The sequence below is a fragment of the Carassius auratus genome, unplaced genomic scaffold, assembly GCF_003368295.1.
Source record: "Carassius auratus strain Wakin unplaced genomic scaffold, ASM336829v1 scaf_tig00216741, whole genome shotgun sequence".
NCBI lineage: Eukaryota > Metazoa > Chordata > Actinopteri > Cypriniformes > Cyprinidae > Carassius > Carassius auratus.
In genome coordinates this window covers 85,045-102,076 of record NW_020528717.1, presented here as the reverse complement: position 1 = coordinate 102,076, position 17,032 = coordinate 85,045, and the positions used below count along the sequence as shown (strand labels likewise).

The following is a 17,032-nucleotide window of genomic DNA, read 5'->3' as shown; positions in this document are numbered from 1 at the left end:
ATGGACCGGTCAAAAACAAAACACAAACCCGAACCAGAGTACAATACTGAGCCAGATAACACAGAACATACTGCTGAAGACACAACAGAAGAGGTAGTATATCATATTAATATACATTTATACAAATAATTTCAATGCAATTTCACATTTCTTACAATAAAATGATTACTTGCAGATTCAGTACCTTTTTGAGCAAAAACGATTGTGAAGTGGTGGTTGCTGTTGTACCATCAGCAGCAAAAAAGGCTAGGTACACCCTCCATCACTCAGAGTTCAAAACTCTGCAACCTCACAAGTGGCTCATGGGAGAGGCAAGAATATTCATGAGCTATTAGCATTTCAAACTTGCATGATATAAATTGCCAAAGCACACCAGTAATATTGTACATATCTGAAAAGCTGAACTGTTACCTTTTTGTGTAATAGGCATGTTTTGTGTATTTCTTATTTAAATGTGCTTTTTCATTAAGGTAATAGAATGTTACTTGCAAACCTTATTTAATAAAATGGGAAAAGATGGTACCATTTACCTCATGAATCATTTTTCTGCTGGTGTGATTCTGTCTGGAAACCGAGATGATGTGTGTCAGCGGAGTCTGCGAAAGGTATTTCTATTGTTGTACATTGAAGATATGAAACCATGTTTAAAAATATTTAATAATGTTACAATATCTACATTTCAGGTGGACTATGGAAAATATCAAGCACTTATCAGTTTCATAAATGTACATGGAAACTCACCCCAGAATGCCCTGTGAAATCCTCTTTCGGTTCCTTCTTCCTAATCCAGACTTGATTTATTGAGATTTTTATTTATTTTTTACATCATTTTAAATGAGTACTGTAACATTTTATTTTAATTTATTTGTCTTATCTGCTTTAATGTTTTTCCTATTGAGTGGTAATTACTGAATGATTGATTTTAGAGTTTTTATTTTAGTCCCTTGCTTTTATTGTGATTCTTATCTGTTGCGATCTAAAGCACTTTGAATTAAAATTGTATGAAATGTGCTATACAAATAAACTTGCCTTTTTATGAGTTCTTAATAACTTTGAATATTTTAATCTGTTTAAGCTGTATTAACATTTAATTACTCAACAAATTAACGGTTTAAATACTAATTTGTTTTAATACTATTTTAAAAGGCTAACATGTAACAGTATATTCTGCTTTAATATTTTTCTTAATTACATTTGTCTTACTGAATGTAATTTTAATTTTGGTTCTAATGGCTAAACTATTTCTGTAACTTACCTGTATTACATGACATTTTCATTTAATGAACACAATTTTAAATGCTTTTAAATCGTCATTAAAACGTTAATAACTTGTTTTAATGACATGCTAAAAGTCTTTATCAGGTTTGTGCTAGACTGCCACACAACATATAAAGATGGTATATGTGCTCTGTAGAAAGGCCTGATATGTGTAAATTACAGCCTTTTAGCCTAGTTTGAAATTCTAAGCGGTTTTGAACCAGTCAATGTCTTTATTTTCCTCTCCTCAACTGTCATTCCCAAACAGATTTTTTTTTTCTTTTTTCTTGGGGGTTTTCATTTATTGTGGACTCGTCACTTTCATTTTAACTGAAAGTTGTGCAAGTTTTAAATTCCATCTGTGAGATGGGTATTGTTTTCAAAATGCAACTATTTTCTACTGTTATTTTGTTAGGCTACAGGCCAGTTTATTTACTTAACATCAGTGGAGAAATATTAATGTTGTAATGACCTTAATATTAAAGGTTTCAAGGCAAATGCATGTAATGTTTGATCATGCATGATTTATTTTATCCCATGTGAAATAAAGTCCTTTTTGTACCAGAATCCTTCCAAACATGTTCTCCTGTCTTCACTTTTTTGGTATAATTGATAATGCACAACTGAGATTAAATGTTAAGTTACTTCACGCTTAGGAATTTGTGTATATATCCATCTATACCTTTGTGATTGTGTTCCATATTCTGAAAATGTAATTTTGATAACCAATGTAAATCAAATGCAAAATACACAAACCAGTAGCAAGAGTCATCTTTGAAAGTGGACATAGAACTTAAGAGTTTATTGAAGAAAGATTTCTCAATTTTTCCAAAGGTTGTAGAAAATTAGTAAGAGGATCCAGCATAAAACTGCAGTATAACTTAAAATCATGGATGATATTTTGTACATATTCTGATAGGTCAACATTACAGATACTTTTAGCAACATCTGAACATGGTGTTCTATTATTGATGCAGATGTGATTGTCTTTCGTCACAATAAATTCACATCCTTGGACAACTTTGAAGGGTTGTAGGCCAGTCATACATTTTGTGAGGTTACTTCTCATCCGGCCAGATGTTGATTCTCTGTTGAGTTTCCTTTGGTATGATCACATGACCAACATACTCCTAAACCACCCCTGTAAACACATAGATAAAACACAGGTGATGTAGTCTCCCTCCAAGTTTAAGTCATAGCCAGTCACTGGAACAGAGCATATGTTATCAGAGAACATTAGAGTTGATCAACTTCTGCTTATGATTTAATGTTACATTTTAAACTAAAACTAAGTATGCAGTTCAAATGAGTACTATTCAAGTGTTAATAGATACATTGTGTATTATTGACCTTCATGTCCTTATGGCAGAATTGCATTTACAAGTTTTATACAGCTAAACCTGAATAGGAACAAAACATCAAAATGTAAAAATATTGATTAATTTGATTATTTGGTGATACAATCAATTAAAAAACATATTAAGCCTGGCTTCCAGAGAATAAATATGCAACTGCTTTTGCATTCCTGACATAGGACAGACCCTCTGTCATTTCTTAGATATCAATACTGCCGCTGCCTAAAACATACATATAACAATGCATGCAATGGATTTGTATTCATCATATTGTAAAAGAAGAGGAGACTTTAAATCTACCCCCTTAGAACACTTTCTGTTCAGTTAAGTTTAATGTATTGCTGTAATAAATAATTACATACCATGTCTTCTGTAGTTTTGTGGCTACACCAGCATCAAAATGTTACTCTAGTAACAAGATACACCCTTTGAAATTAATTGTACATAAAAAATATATATGTTTAATTGTTTTAATAGCATGTATTTTGCCATACAATTATAAGAGAGAAAGAAAGAAAGAAAGAAAGAAAGAAAGAAATGGATTAGGCCAAATGCATTCAGGTCTTTTTTTTTCTTCCGGAAAGGTGTGCCTTCAGTGGCTTCTATGCCTTATAATATAGCTAGTACAGTAACTACTATTGCTATTTTTTTATTTCAGATATTTACGATTAAGTTGAACAAGGAGCGTTATGAGTTAGTTATTTTGTGTGTACTTTTCAAATATCCTGGGGCATAATTTTTCCTTTTATTTAACTATGCAAAATAATCCGATTGGGAGTCATTGATCATTTTTAAGATTTCCATGTACTTTGTAGATGATCCCTAAATAGCCTAGGCAATAGCTCATCACTGATAGAGCGTTAATGCGTTGCGACAAATCGAGGCAGATTTAAAAAACTGAACTGCAATCTGTGTTCAGTTGTACGTTCTGCTACTTTCCAAATAAGACCGTTTTTATACAGTTATACGCTACCATTAATAATCTATTAATTTTTTTGCCGGCTGAATATCTGTCTAACATCGAATGTCCAACGTCAAACCAACTTTATATCGGTCTGAGTTTGAGTTTTCACACAGTACTGAGTGTTTAATATCTGTTTTGACTCGTTTAAACGAAAGGAGGTAGACAGTTAACATTTGTAACAAGTGAACTGATTATTAATTGTTCTGTTTATGGGAAACAAGTTCAGTTGAGAGTCATTTGGGTACAAACGTAATGCTGCGTTCCAGGAAACCCGTGTTTTTCCAACCTTCTTACCGTGAAAGTGCACCAGAACGACAGTCAAACCAGTAACTTCTAGTGACGGGTCATTCTTAAACGATTCATTAATTTAGAACGAATCTTTAATGTGATTTGGGAAGAACGAGTCGTCTCGGGGAGTGATTCGTTCATTCGCGCATGCGCAAAATACACAGACCCTAAGCGTTACCAGAGAATGTATTATATGGGCGTAGACAGGCTCTGGCGTTACCAATGCAGTCTGAGCCGGAAAGATAATTGATTAGTCTATAATTATTATTAATGGCAAGGTACCAAAGATAAAATTACAGAGAATGTCAATATTGCATACAAAGAGGTGGCATTACATGCAAAGCACCATTTACAGACTTATGTGAACATAATAACTACACAAATAAATAATACTAAACGAAAGCTTTAACAATATAAATAAAAATAAATAAGTGAAGATTTTTTGGTTTTGGAAATTGGAAACCCACTGATATATATATATAAGGATTCTAATGAGTGAATTTAATAACTTATAGTGATGAAAATAATAACTGCACCTGTTTGTAAAGAAGCTTGTAAATTAATTGATCTATCAAATGCTGTTGTCACGTGACAAAAGACAAAATACTAGTCAGTTAAAGAGTAATTTCTGTTTCCCAGTGAGAACCAATTGAGTGATTCATTGTATTTGAGGTAACTGAGATTTCATTAATAATTCAATTATTTGTGGTGTCTGTGAAGGAAATCAATTCATGGGTTATAACTTTGAATATTAAATACTGATATTAAATTCTAAGAGTAGATTTTAAACACTTTATGGTTAGTTTTTGACTCTTAAACTCCTCCTTGTCAGGTGACTCATGAAAGTGAAACTATTACAGCGGGTCTGTTTTATCGTATGAGGAAGTGAACTACATTAAGAGAGAAAAACACAGTGAGTATCACGATTTAACAATCATCTTTGATAGCCAAATCAATCCTGACTGGTTTAAAGTGAAGTACAAAAAAAGCAGTGTCAGATATTTGTTTAAATGACATTAGCAGATAAAACACAGAGTCTGTAAATCGTCAGATTACACTTTTACTTTCATTTTAACACAGTGTTTGTCTGAATTAGTTATGCTCTTTGTTTATAATTTGATTCTGTATAAATGTGAAGAATACACTTTTTCAAGTCAGTACTGATGTCTGATACTGAGATTGATTAATCTCTGATTCATAACTGACTCTGTGATCAACATCTGGATCTGCTTTTAGATGAAACCATGGCCTCCAGAATGAATCTCTCTGAAGAACATGACACACAGATAAAGACAGTCAAGAGGTGAGAAAACCTGAAGTGTTTCACATTTTTAATGTTCAGAAACAATAAATGCACACTACAATATCATTTTCATTTATAGTCAGATTCAGGGGCGTGAATCAGATTTATCTGAACACATGGATGTGTCTGTGAGGAAAAACCCAGCGATGGATGTTTCAGATCTCTGCAGAGAGGAAGACTCTTCTGTTGAGTCCAGGTGAGATATTATGAGTCTCATATTTACTGTAGCTGTGGTGTGTTATGGATATTGTCACCAGCTGTCTCTGTTGCTGCTGGATGTGTCTGTGTCTTTATCTATATGTGTGTATTGGTCCATTTTATTCTGTAATATAAGAATGAAAAGAGCACATGGGGCAGATTCCTTTTATTTATAGAAAAATATTACTTTAAAGGTCCTCTTCTTCGTGATCCCATGTTTTAAACTTTAGTTAGTGTGTAATGTTGTTGTTAGAGTATAAATAATATCTGTAAAATTATAAAGCTCAAAGTTCAATGCCAAGCGAGATATTTTATTTAACGGAATTCGCCTACAAAAAACGACCCGTTTGGACTACAGCCCTCTAGTTCCTGCAGTAATGACGTCACTAAAACAGTTTTTTGACTAACCTCCGCCAACAGGAATACACAAAAAGGGGGGCGTGGCCTTGTTGCGCTCCAACGGAGAAGAGGAAGAGTTGCGTCGTCGAAACGCTGTTATTTTCATCCAATCATCTTTGTTTGGCCTTCCCAGGGACGCTGTACTTGGAGATTAATGGTTACAATTTATGTTTAACTCGGTTCCCGAAAATTATAATCCACATGTAAAACTATGTGCAGCACATTTTGCTGAGGACAGCTTCCTCAATCTCAATCAGTTTAATGCCGGATTCGCACAAAGATTATTCTTGAAAGATGGAGCAGTTCCCTCTTTGTCTGGAGAAGGCGTTGTTTATGGACCACAACCGGTAAGTGTATTTTATTATTTAAGTTGGTGCGTTTAACAGTTTCTGTAACTTATTACACAAAGGGCAACGCTGTTTAGCTTTGTTAACTAGATGGTCGGGCTGTGCAAAAAAATCGAATGCAATTTTCATGCGCATCTCGTCAGTAAAAACGCTCCTGTGATTATAAGTACATCTCCAGCACGTGCGTTCTAGCCCAATCACGTAACCAAGAGGGCATCGCACGCTCAGCTGCTGTCGAATCACAACACAGGAACCGCTGGCACAATCAGAACCTGTTATGTATTTCTGAAGGAGAGGCTTCATAGAACAAGGAAGTCATCAGCCCGTTTTTATGACAGTGAAAACAGCGGTATACAGATAGGTGAATTGTGTGAAAAATACTGTGTTTTTTTACACGCGAAACATGAACACGTTATATTGCACATTGTAAACACAATCAAAGCTTCAAAAAAGCGTGAAAAACGGGACCTTTAATGTTTTAACTCTCAAGTCACTACAGACTCTTCAAGTGAAAGATGAACATTAAAGGGAGATTGAAACAGTGAATGTGTTTCTGTCAGAGCAGAGTGAGATTTACAGAAACAGTTTGTATTTCTGTTATATTTCAGTCTGTGTCAGAATGAATCTCCTGAACCCAGCTGTGTGTCCATCAAGAGTGACTGGTCAATGGGTCAACCACTTAATTTCAGCTCGGGAGAATTATCTGCTGATCTGAGGTGTTGTTTAGTTTACAGTATGAGAAAAATATATGATATTCATTCTTTTTCTGGTGTATATAAAATACATGAATACATATTTACAAAAATATTTTTTTTAACTACAGTCAAAAACATAAAGGACCGGAATCACAAACAGCAAAGAAGAACATAATAGACTCCATTTTTAAGGTTGGTTTTGTGTGTGTGTGTGTCCATCCAACACAATTATCATCTGGGTAAAAGTGTTAAGAAACGGAGAAATCTGTGAAATCCTCTCTGTAATAGTCATATTTACTTTCCTACACACACGTAAGATAAGTTGTAGGCCACTATAAAGCAGATCAATGTCCACTAAAGTAGAGAAGATGAATCCATATGTAACCTGACTGCTGCACAAAGATGAACATCAATCTAACAAACAGCCAATCCAGTCAAACTCTCTCTTTTAACCTCAGTATCTGTAGACGCTGATGTTTGAGCATACAGTGAAGTTATTAGCAGGTCTGATATAATTCAGTGATGTTTATTAGTATTCATGCTTTAACTCTTGTGTATTGATCCTTTGGTTCACCTTCTCTGTGACTGAATGCAGGTTTATTGTTTGAATATTTACTATGATTTCAGGAGCTTGAGCACAAAATCATCTCTGAGTTAAAAAGCTTTAAGAGACTACTGAGTTCAGATTACCCAGAATGCTCTGAAAGAGGCCGTTATGATGATGAGGGTCATAACAGAGTCAGAGAGGGTCTTCTGAAGATCACACTGCTCCTCCTGAGGAAGATGAACCAGACAGACCTCGCTGACACACTACAGACCAGTAAGAGCTCTGGATCAGCAGATTATAGCCTGTGTTTTTATTATCAACCTTCTGTCTTCAGTCACTAATGTTCCTGAATGTCACCACACAATCTAATATCTAACATATCAAACCTTAAAATAAATTTCTAATATATTGCTCTGTTAATAACAACAATTATTTCCTTTGCTCAGAACTGATGTCTGTGTATCAACAAAAACTGAGATCCAGACTACAGGATAAATATCAGAGACTCAGTGAAGGACTGTCCAATCATGGAGACTCAACACGTCTGAATGAGATCTACACAGAGCTCTACATCACAGAGGGAGGCAGTGGAGAGGTCAATAATGAACATGAGGTGAGACAGATTGAGACAGTGTCCAGGAGACCAGAGACACAGGAGACACCAATCAACTGCAATGACATATTTAAACCCTCACCTGGACAAGACAAACCCATCAGAACTGTGCTGACTAAAGGAGTCGCTGGAATTGGAAAAACAGTCTCTGTGCAGAAGTTCATTCTGGACTGGACTGAAGGAAAAGCCAATCAGGACGTTCATTTCATATTTCCACTTCCTTTCAGGGAGCTGAACTTGATACAGAAACATCTCAGTCTTGTGGATCTTCTAAACCACCTTCACACAGAAACCAAAGAATTAAACTCAGCAGATTATGAGGACTACAAAGTCATGTTCATATTTGATGGTCTGGATGAGTGTCGACTGCGTCTAGATTTCCAAAACAGTCGGAGCTTGTCTGATGTGACAGAATCAGCTTCAGTGGATGTGCTGCTGACCAACCTCATCAAGGGGAACCTACTTCCTTCTGCTCTCCTCTGGATCACCTCTCGACCAGCAGCAGCCAATCAGATCCCTCCTGAGTGTGTCCACCAGGTCACAGAGGTACGAGGATTCAACGACCCTCAGAAGGAGGAATATTTCAGGAAGAGAATAAATGATCCGAGTCTGGCTGAGAGAATCGTCACACACATCCGATCATCAAGAAGTCTGTTCATCATGTGTCACATCCCAGTCTTCTGCTGGATTTCAGCCGCTGTTCTGGAGAGGATGATGGGTAAAGCAGAGAGTGCAGAGATCCCCAAGACTCTCACACAGATGTTCACACACTTCCTGATCTTTCAGACCAAACTGAAGACACAGAAGTATGATGGGAAATATGAAATCAATCCTGATCAGGCTAGAAAGACTATTCTGTCTCTAGGAAAACTGGCTTTTGAACAGCTGGAAAAAGGGAACCTGATCTTCTACGAGGAGGACCTGAAAGAGAGCGGCATTGATGTCAGAGAAGTGTCCGTGTACTCAGGAGTTTGTACCCAGATCTTCAGAGAGGAGTCTGGACTGCAGCTGGGGAAGGTGTTCAGCTTTGTTCATCTAAGTATTCAGGAGTTTCTTGCTGCTTTATTCAAGCTGCTGTCCTTTTCTGAACAAAACACAGGACTGAAGAATGTGTTCAGGTCACCACTGATCAGTTTACTAAAGAGAGAAGTGGACAAGGCCTTACAGAGTGAGAACGGACACTGGGATCTTTTCCTCCGGTTCCTTCTCGGTCTCTCTCTAGAGTCTAATCAGACTCTCTTACAAGGCGTCCTGAGAAAGACAGTAAGCAGCTCTGATATCAATCAGGAAACAGCTGCATACATCAAACAGAAGATCAGGGAGAATCCCTCTCCAGAGAAATCCATCAATCTGTTCCACTGTCTGAATGAACTGAATGATTGTTCACTAGAGCAGGAAGTACAAACATACCTGAACAGAAGAGGTTACGATCGTCTCTATGGAGTCTCTCTGTCTGCTGCTCAGTGGTCGGCTCTGGTGTTTGTGCTGTTGAACTCAGAAGAAGATCTGGATGAGTTTAATCTGAGGAAATATGATCATTCAGAAGAATGTCTTCTGAGGCTGCTGCCAGTGATCAAAGCATCTAGAAAGATTAAGTGAGTATTTTACATTGACTTTATTTTATACAGTAGGCCTGTGTTTCTCTTCACTGTTTCTGTATATTTTGAGGTCTTTCTTATTTGACACACTCAGCTAACATCACAGATGGCTCTACTAATGATCTGATGAGTTGAATCAAGTGTGTTTGATAAGAGAGATTCATCTAAACTCTGCAAAGTTGAGGTGTCTTCAGGAACAGGGTTGTGACTCTGATTTTACGAATATTGGATTGAGATCATCATCAATCACTTAAAAGTTGCATTCAGGTTTGTTGGAATAAGTGAAAATAACTCAATTTCAATCTAATAATTCATGAAGTAGCCAGCTATGAGGTCACCGAGGTCCGGACCTGGGTAAATTTTTCATGTTCGAAAATTACATTTGTTCTCTGATTGACTAATTTGCTGCTAAACTCCTCATATGAATGTCTGCATGTATAATTCATGATGTTTAGCGGCCGTTGTGATCACTGCGAGACTCTTCTGAAGTGAACGATGTCTTCAGAGATTTGTGAGTGAGCGAGATCCAGCTATTATAAGCGTTTTTGACTTGTTTTTGCACTACATGTAACACTTTATAAAGTTAATAAAGTAGGAAGTTGCGGTTTAGGGTCAGCGGTAACTTCATTTTATCTAATTTCCAAAATATTTGAAATAATTTCGGTTTATTTTATTTATTGATATGTTTTTGTTTATTTTAATAGCAACATCTGGCAACATTGCATCGCCGGCATAATCTGGCAGTTTTCAAAAAAAAGCAGCAGCTTTATCTATAGATAAAAGTGCAAATATCTATAGATTCTATTCATACAATGTTAAAAAGGCAGGATTTTCTGCTATTTATATTACTTAATGCAAATAGAGGCAATTATCTGCACCTCAGTATTGTAGTGTATTATAAAATAGTATGCAATAATAACTTATATTATTATATTTATAAATGATTGAGTGTAAATTTTAATTTTAAAATATTAAATGGACGTCATCTTATTGGGACAATAAACCCCAACTTACCCTGACCCTTTTTCAACTTTTTGATTATTTCCTTCATTTTCTTTCAAAATAAATGCATTTCTGATGAAGCCCGGGTCGATCGCGTCAGAAAGAACATGACAGAGATTTTATCATCTGCATCACTGAAGCAGATCAAGAATCAGATATCTTTAGTCATTTTTAACAGCTGATTCACATGTTGTGGGGCAGAGCTAGTTTAAGTAGCCTCTGTGAACAAGGTTCGCTATCCTCAATCCCAAATGCAAGCTGAAAGATATTATTTGACTTTTTAATCTACACCACTGCTTTTACTTAACTACATTTCATAAAACATATCATTACTCCTTATAATATATCACGTGCTCTGAGACGCAGAAGCGGTGTCTGATTCAAGAACGAACTGATTATTTTACTGTCTGTGCTTAAACCACACCAAAAGATTCATTCAGGAATTAGAATGATTCGATTGCAGCTGTTCTCGAGTCGACAACTCACTGATTCAAATGAACCGTTTAGTGCGAGTCTCCAGTGAACTGAATTCACAACCGGGAGATCTTGTGAGCGCGCGACTGATGCTGCTAAAAGTAAGTTATTAATGTCGAATTATAGGATTAATTATTGAAACTGAAAATCATATTTAGGTCAAAACTGTTAGTTGTTTGTGATCTAAATCCGCTGTAAAGAGTGATCTATTCAAGCCCACTGAAATGCGTGAAGTCAGACACATCCATCAGTGTCACTCATGTTTTAGGTAAAAAAAAAAAAAAACCCCGACACATTAAAATAACACCAATTAACGACTACAGCTTTATTAGCCCTATGTGACGTCTGTTTTCATATTGTTTATCAACAGTATACATTTTTAAATAGTTTGGATTAACTAGCCGAGTAGACAGATATGAATGTTTCTTCATAACCAAACTGAAGTAAATATTGTTAGCTGATGCTAACTGTCTAGCTAACAAGCTTGCTGGTGCTTAGGTAAGGTAATCTTTAGATATAAAGTTCAAGTATTTTTATTGAACCATCTAGATAGATTAGATCTGGGGGAAAAGACAGGATGTGGTGTTCAGAACATGGTAACTACAGTCAGTGGTTAAATTGGCTTTTGTAGGGAAGGGGAGCCCTTATTTACGTCACCATTAAAGATTAGCCATAAAATGACTTAATGTGTTTTACACCAAAGGGGCTATTTTTACAGTACAATGCATTATGAAACAACCCGAACAACACTTGTTCAGACGTGTGACGTGTGCAGACATAACAGTTTACACTTTAAATACATCACATTTACTTATTCACATACTACAATTCATGCATTCATCAGCTTCCAAACAGGAGTAAATGCAGGCTCCTCTGGTTTATGCTGTCTTTGTCTACAGACAGCACGGTCTGCTGACCTCCTTGTCATCACACACTTCCTAACAAACTGAGTTGGGTTACACATCTCTAGTGGTGGACCCACTAACTTTACCAACATCAAACAGGACACATTGACCATCTTCAGCTGATTTCTCAACGGTGTAACAATAATATTCATCGCTGAAAATCCCCTTTCACATTCAGCTGTGCTCACAGCCAGTGTATCTACTGTGTGTTTTAATTTCAGAAGACCCTCTTTAATTGCCATGTTTGGGTTTTCCTTGTAGTCCCTGAAACCTTGTTTGACACTACAGTAGTTCATTGGCAGACTATCACACAGCTGCCTCAATTCTTGTTCTCCATACAGCTGTGGCACTGGAGAGGGCCAGGTGTCAGGGGACAACACATTTATTTGATCAAAAAGCTCCAGCTCATGCTCTGGGACCATCCTGGACTGCATGCTACAACTGAGTGCATGAAAAAACTTTTCCTGATTGATTTTTATGATTAAACCACGTTAAGCTTTTTCCTCACAATAGGCTCTAATGAAGCAGACACGTGTAATGTCAGATAACATTGTAACAACGTCGAATTGTAAGACGCGTCCGGCTGTTCAGTCACTGAGAGACGACCTTCTGACTAATGTTTGTGTAATGCTAGATAGGCCTATATATAACCACCATTTAGCATTGAATGTTTTGATGTTCATTTTGAATTAGTCAGATGTTAGATAATTATATACTTTTTAAATATTTTATTTTTAAATATCAAATTGGTGTAAAAAAAAATCTGAACATTTTAGTAACTAATCAGGATTGTATTAGGTTTAGTAACAACAATTTATATTTATTTACACGGTGCAGTTTCTGATAAGCTACTTTTTTATTTTTATGATTTCAGTTCAGTTCAGTGCTTGTGATTTGATTCAATATTGACTCATTTGGATAAATATTATGTAGGCTACACAAGATAGGCATTCATTTTTCTCAAGACAAATAAAGACATACAATGTGTTTTTTTATTTATTATAACAACAACTGTATTTAACTTTGTTCATTAGCTAGAGATCATCCGTTCACGTGCCACTATAGGGATCTGTCACGTCACATTTACAAGCGCCAAAACAGTATTTATTGCTTAAATTGACAGAATCTGAGAGATGAGATTATTTTTATAACACAAGTATCCTGCCTTGTCTTGTCTGTCGGTCTCGAGTCCTCTTCTCTTTGTGATTTTACTGTGCGTGAGAAAATTGATGTGTGGCGTCACGTGAGAGTTGGCAGCTATGGCCTTAGCAGACAAATCAAATGAAAAACTAAACCATGCGAGCGAAGCTACATTAGTCACATTAGAAAATGAAGTTGTAGGTTGTGTTTGAATAATTACGTATCCTATTTATCTGAGGTAAATTAAACCAAATACTCACGTATGCTGGATAAAGAGTTAGACAGCACAAAGAGCCCATCATTATGACGTCTGATAAATCATGTAGTCTGGGTGTCTCTGTCTAGTCTTGATAATTATCCAGTCTCATATGCCATGTATTTACCAGGAGATGAAAAATAATTTAAGTGGAATAACAATATTTGGTGCTGAAGGAGACGGAGCTGAGCTCAGGCCCAATTTAACCTGTGACTCCAGTAATTATCAAAGTGTGAAGTGATGCCCTCTGGGGCGTTTGGCCAGGGCTGTTTTTACACCACAGACAAGGTTTGAAAGGAAACAACAATAATTATTATTTTATTATAATTATATTTTCCTTAAAATGTTCCTCCTAACTTCAGGCCTTATCCTCATGTCAGATATAACTGTGATGTTCTGCAAAACAACAAACTTTAAAACACTTTTTTCTTCCTGGTGAAGATCAGATGGTCAGATCTGTTTTCTCTCAGGTACATCTCAGTGTGAGCTTCACAGTGAACATTACTGCATCTCTCTCCTCAACGAGTCCATATCAACAACACAAATATATCTAGGTTTCATGTCCACCTACACGTGGAGATCAAATATTAACCATTATCTATCCTGAAACATTAAATGGTAAAATCAAGCCAAATTCTTTAGATATGCGTAAAGAAAAAGGTGCTGGTTTCTCAATTTTCTTCTTTCAGTATTAAATCAGGAAAACAAATGATCACAATGTACTCGGTCTGTAGAGCTCCACTATAAGCAGACTGAATACAAATAAAATACTAAATCTTCTTCAGTAGTTAATGTTAAGACTCCAGTAGTTTGGGAATATTTATGGGAATATTTGGGTCCTGTTTGTTGAGTTAAATCTGAAATAATTTCAGTTTGAGTCTGAAGTCTATTAAAATGGGACTTGACTCTGAGTCACTCTCTGTGTCTGGTTTAATAATTGATATCTATAAATATATATTACATCTGTGTTTTTCATCAGTTATATTGGACACATGAGTCAAGCTCTAATAACTCATTTTTAATCTTCTGTATATTCTCTGCAGTCTCTTCGGCTGTTGTATTACACAGAAAGGCTGTGCTGCTCTGATTTCAGCTCTGAGATCAAACCCCTCACACCTGACAGAACTGGATCTGAGCCGTAATACACCAGGAGACTCAGGAGTGAAGCTGCTCTCTGCTCTACTGGAGGATCCACACTGTAAACTGAAGAAACTACAGTGAGTCTCTTCACATCTCAGTAACTGTAAGAAGTAAAAACTCAGATGTGTTTTCTGTAGAAGTGGTTTTGTTTGCTGCCCTTTCACCCTCAGATTAGACACTTTAAACTCTCAAGCATCCTTTTGAAAGAAAAAAATTAAATAATAATATATATAATAATAATAATAATATATATATATATATATATATATATATATATATATATATAGTTTTCTAAATCAGATGAATGGGAAAGTAACACAGTGAGGTGTTTATTTTTAACTTTTATTGTGCCACTGAGCACACACTCACTCACTCTTTCTCTCTCTCTCTCTCTCACACACACACACACACACACACACACACACACACACTCTCTCTCTCACACACACACACACACTCTCTCTCTCTCTCACACACACACTCTCTCTCTCTCTCTCTCTCTCTCTCACACACACACACACACTCACACACACACACACACACACACACACACACACACACACTCTCTCTCTCTCTCTCTCTCTCTCAATCTCTCTCTCAATTCATATTGCTTTATCGGTATGACATACATAGGTACATATTGCCAAAGCATTGTACATAGCAGAATAGAAACAAACAAAACAAAAATACATATATATCCATAATAAAAATAAAAATACATGTAAAATACATCCATATACATTTCTATAAACATTGATGGTACTACTAATGTAGATGTGTTCACTCTTGACCTCTTAGTTTGTGGCATTTGTAAATATAATGTGCTACCACAGAGGAAGCAGGTTCTTCACCAAGTAATATTTTTAATTTGTCATGTTCCTGGAGTGACTGGAACTCAGGAGTGTTCTGCTGTATTTGACTGTACAGTGAGTCTCTCAGAGATGTGTATTTGTCACAGTCTCAACTGATCCTGATTTACACTCGTTACAGACTCGCTCTTCTTCAGGTAACCAGCTCTTTCTGTGTCGTCCTTTCTCTATGGCCAGCTGGTGGTCACTCAGTCTGTACTTGGTCAGTAACTGTCTGTGTGTTATATTCCTGACTGAGAGCAGATAGTCAGTCATACTGTACTCTCTGTTGAGTTTCAGATAACACTGGAGGCCACTTTGGTCTTTGGTTTGTTCTTTCCAATACTGTATGTATGTCTCCTTCTCTTCATTCATAATCTCTTTGATTCTTCCATGTTTTTCAGGATTGGTGATATCGAGTGCTTTGTTAGTCAGCTCTGACACCATTACACAAAGATGACTTTTTTGAGCACTCATTTTTTGTGTTTTTAGTGCTTTATAATGAAGAGAATCTTCCAAACTAGAGTTTAAGTGGATCCAGAACTTTAAAACTCTTTTTTTAATGATTAGTTTAGGGGGAGACAGGCGTTATTAGGAGTGTTTCTGTGCACGTGAAGGATGCTTCTGCAGAACTCCACATGCAGAGCTTCTAAACGGTGTTTGTTCCAGTCTTTATGGCTGGAGTTACTCGCTGGGCCCCAGATCTCGCTTCCATACAGGGCAATGGGCAGAATCACACTATCCAAGATCTTTGTCCAGATTCTGATGGGGATGTTTATTTTGAATAATTTCATTCGTATAGTGTGCAGTATAAGTAATGTTTTAGTTGCCAATTTGAAATTTCCAGAGTTAAAGAGTTAAAACCAGACCAAGATAAGTATAGTGTATGTTGAAGTATGTTGAAGTGTGGTGTTGTTTAAAGTAAATAAATGTTTATGTTCTAGATTTCTGTTTTTTTTTTTCTGAAATAACATAATTTTAGTTTTTGGGATGTTGACGTCTAAGGCCCAATCATGGCAGTATTTAGTTAAAATGTCAAGGTTGTTCTAGAGACCTTCTGGTGTTTTAGACAGAATTAGTAAGTCGTCTGCATACAGTAAATATTTGACCTCTGTGTGGTATAATTGTAGTCCTGGACTGTTTGACTGGTCCAGTAGATCTGTCAGTTCATTGATATATATGTTAAATAAGATCGGGCTGAGGCAGCAGCCCTGTCTCACTCCTCGCTGTTGAGGAAAATACTCTGTCCTTTGCTGCCCAATTTTTACTGCACATTTATTTTGGGTATACTTGTTTTTAATTACGTCATATATTTTACCCCCTATGACACTTTGAATGATTTTATAAAACAGTCCGTTATGCCAGATGGAGTCAAAAGCCTTCTTAAAATCTATAAAGCATGCAAATATTTTTCCATCTTTCTTCTGGTGTACATGTTCATTTATTAGCGTGTGTAGTGTGTGAATATGGTCAGTGGTTCGATGTTTAGGGAGGAAGCCAATCTGAGATTTGCTGATGACATAGTGCTGCTTTAAGAAAGATGAAATCCGAGAGTTGATTATAGAGCAAAATACTTTTCCCAAATTACTGGTTACACAGATCCCTCTGTAGTTATTAGGATCGGTTTTGTCTCCACTCTTAAAGATGGGAGAGATGAATCCTGTGTTCCAGACCTCAGGAAAAACACCTGAACTCAAAATCAA

General features: G+C 36.3%; 1 protein-coding gene across 1 annotated transcript; it reads left to right on the top strand.

Moving 5' to 3' along the window:
* Positions 1 to 4,631: 4,631 nt before the first annotated feature.
* Positions 4,632 to 9,565, top strand: LOC113098920 (NLR family CARD domain-containing protein 3-like). The gene is made up of 6 exons (XM_026263973.1): positions 4,632 to 4,777; positions 5,101 to 5,167; positions 5,247 to 5,363; positions 6,935 to 6,998; positions 7,434 to 7,626; positions 7,800 to 9,565. Exons 2-6 carry the CDS (start codon positions 5,109 to 5,111, stop codon positions 9,563 to 9,565), a joined length of 2,199 nt encoding a protein of 732 aa, XP_026119758.1. The 5' UTR covers positions 4,632 to 4,777; positions 5,101 to 5,108.
* Positions 9,566 to 17,032: the final 7,467 nt, after the last annotated feature.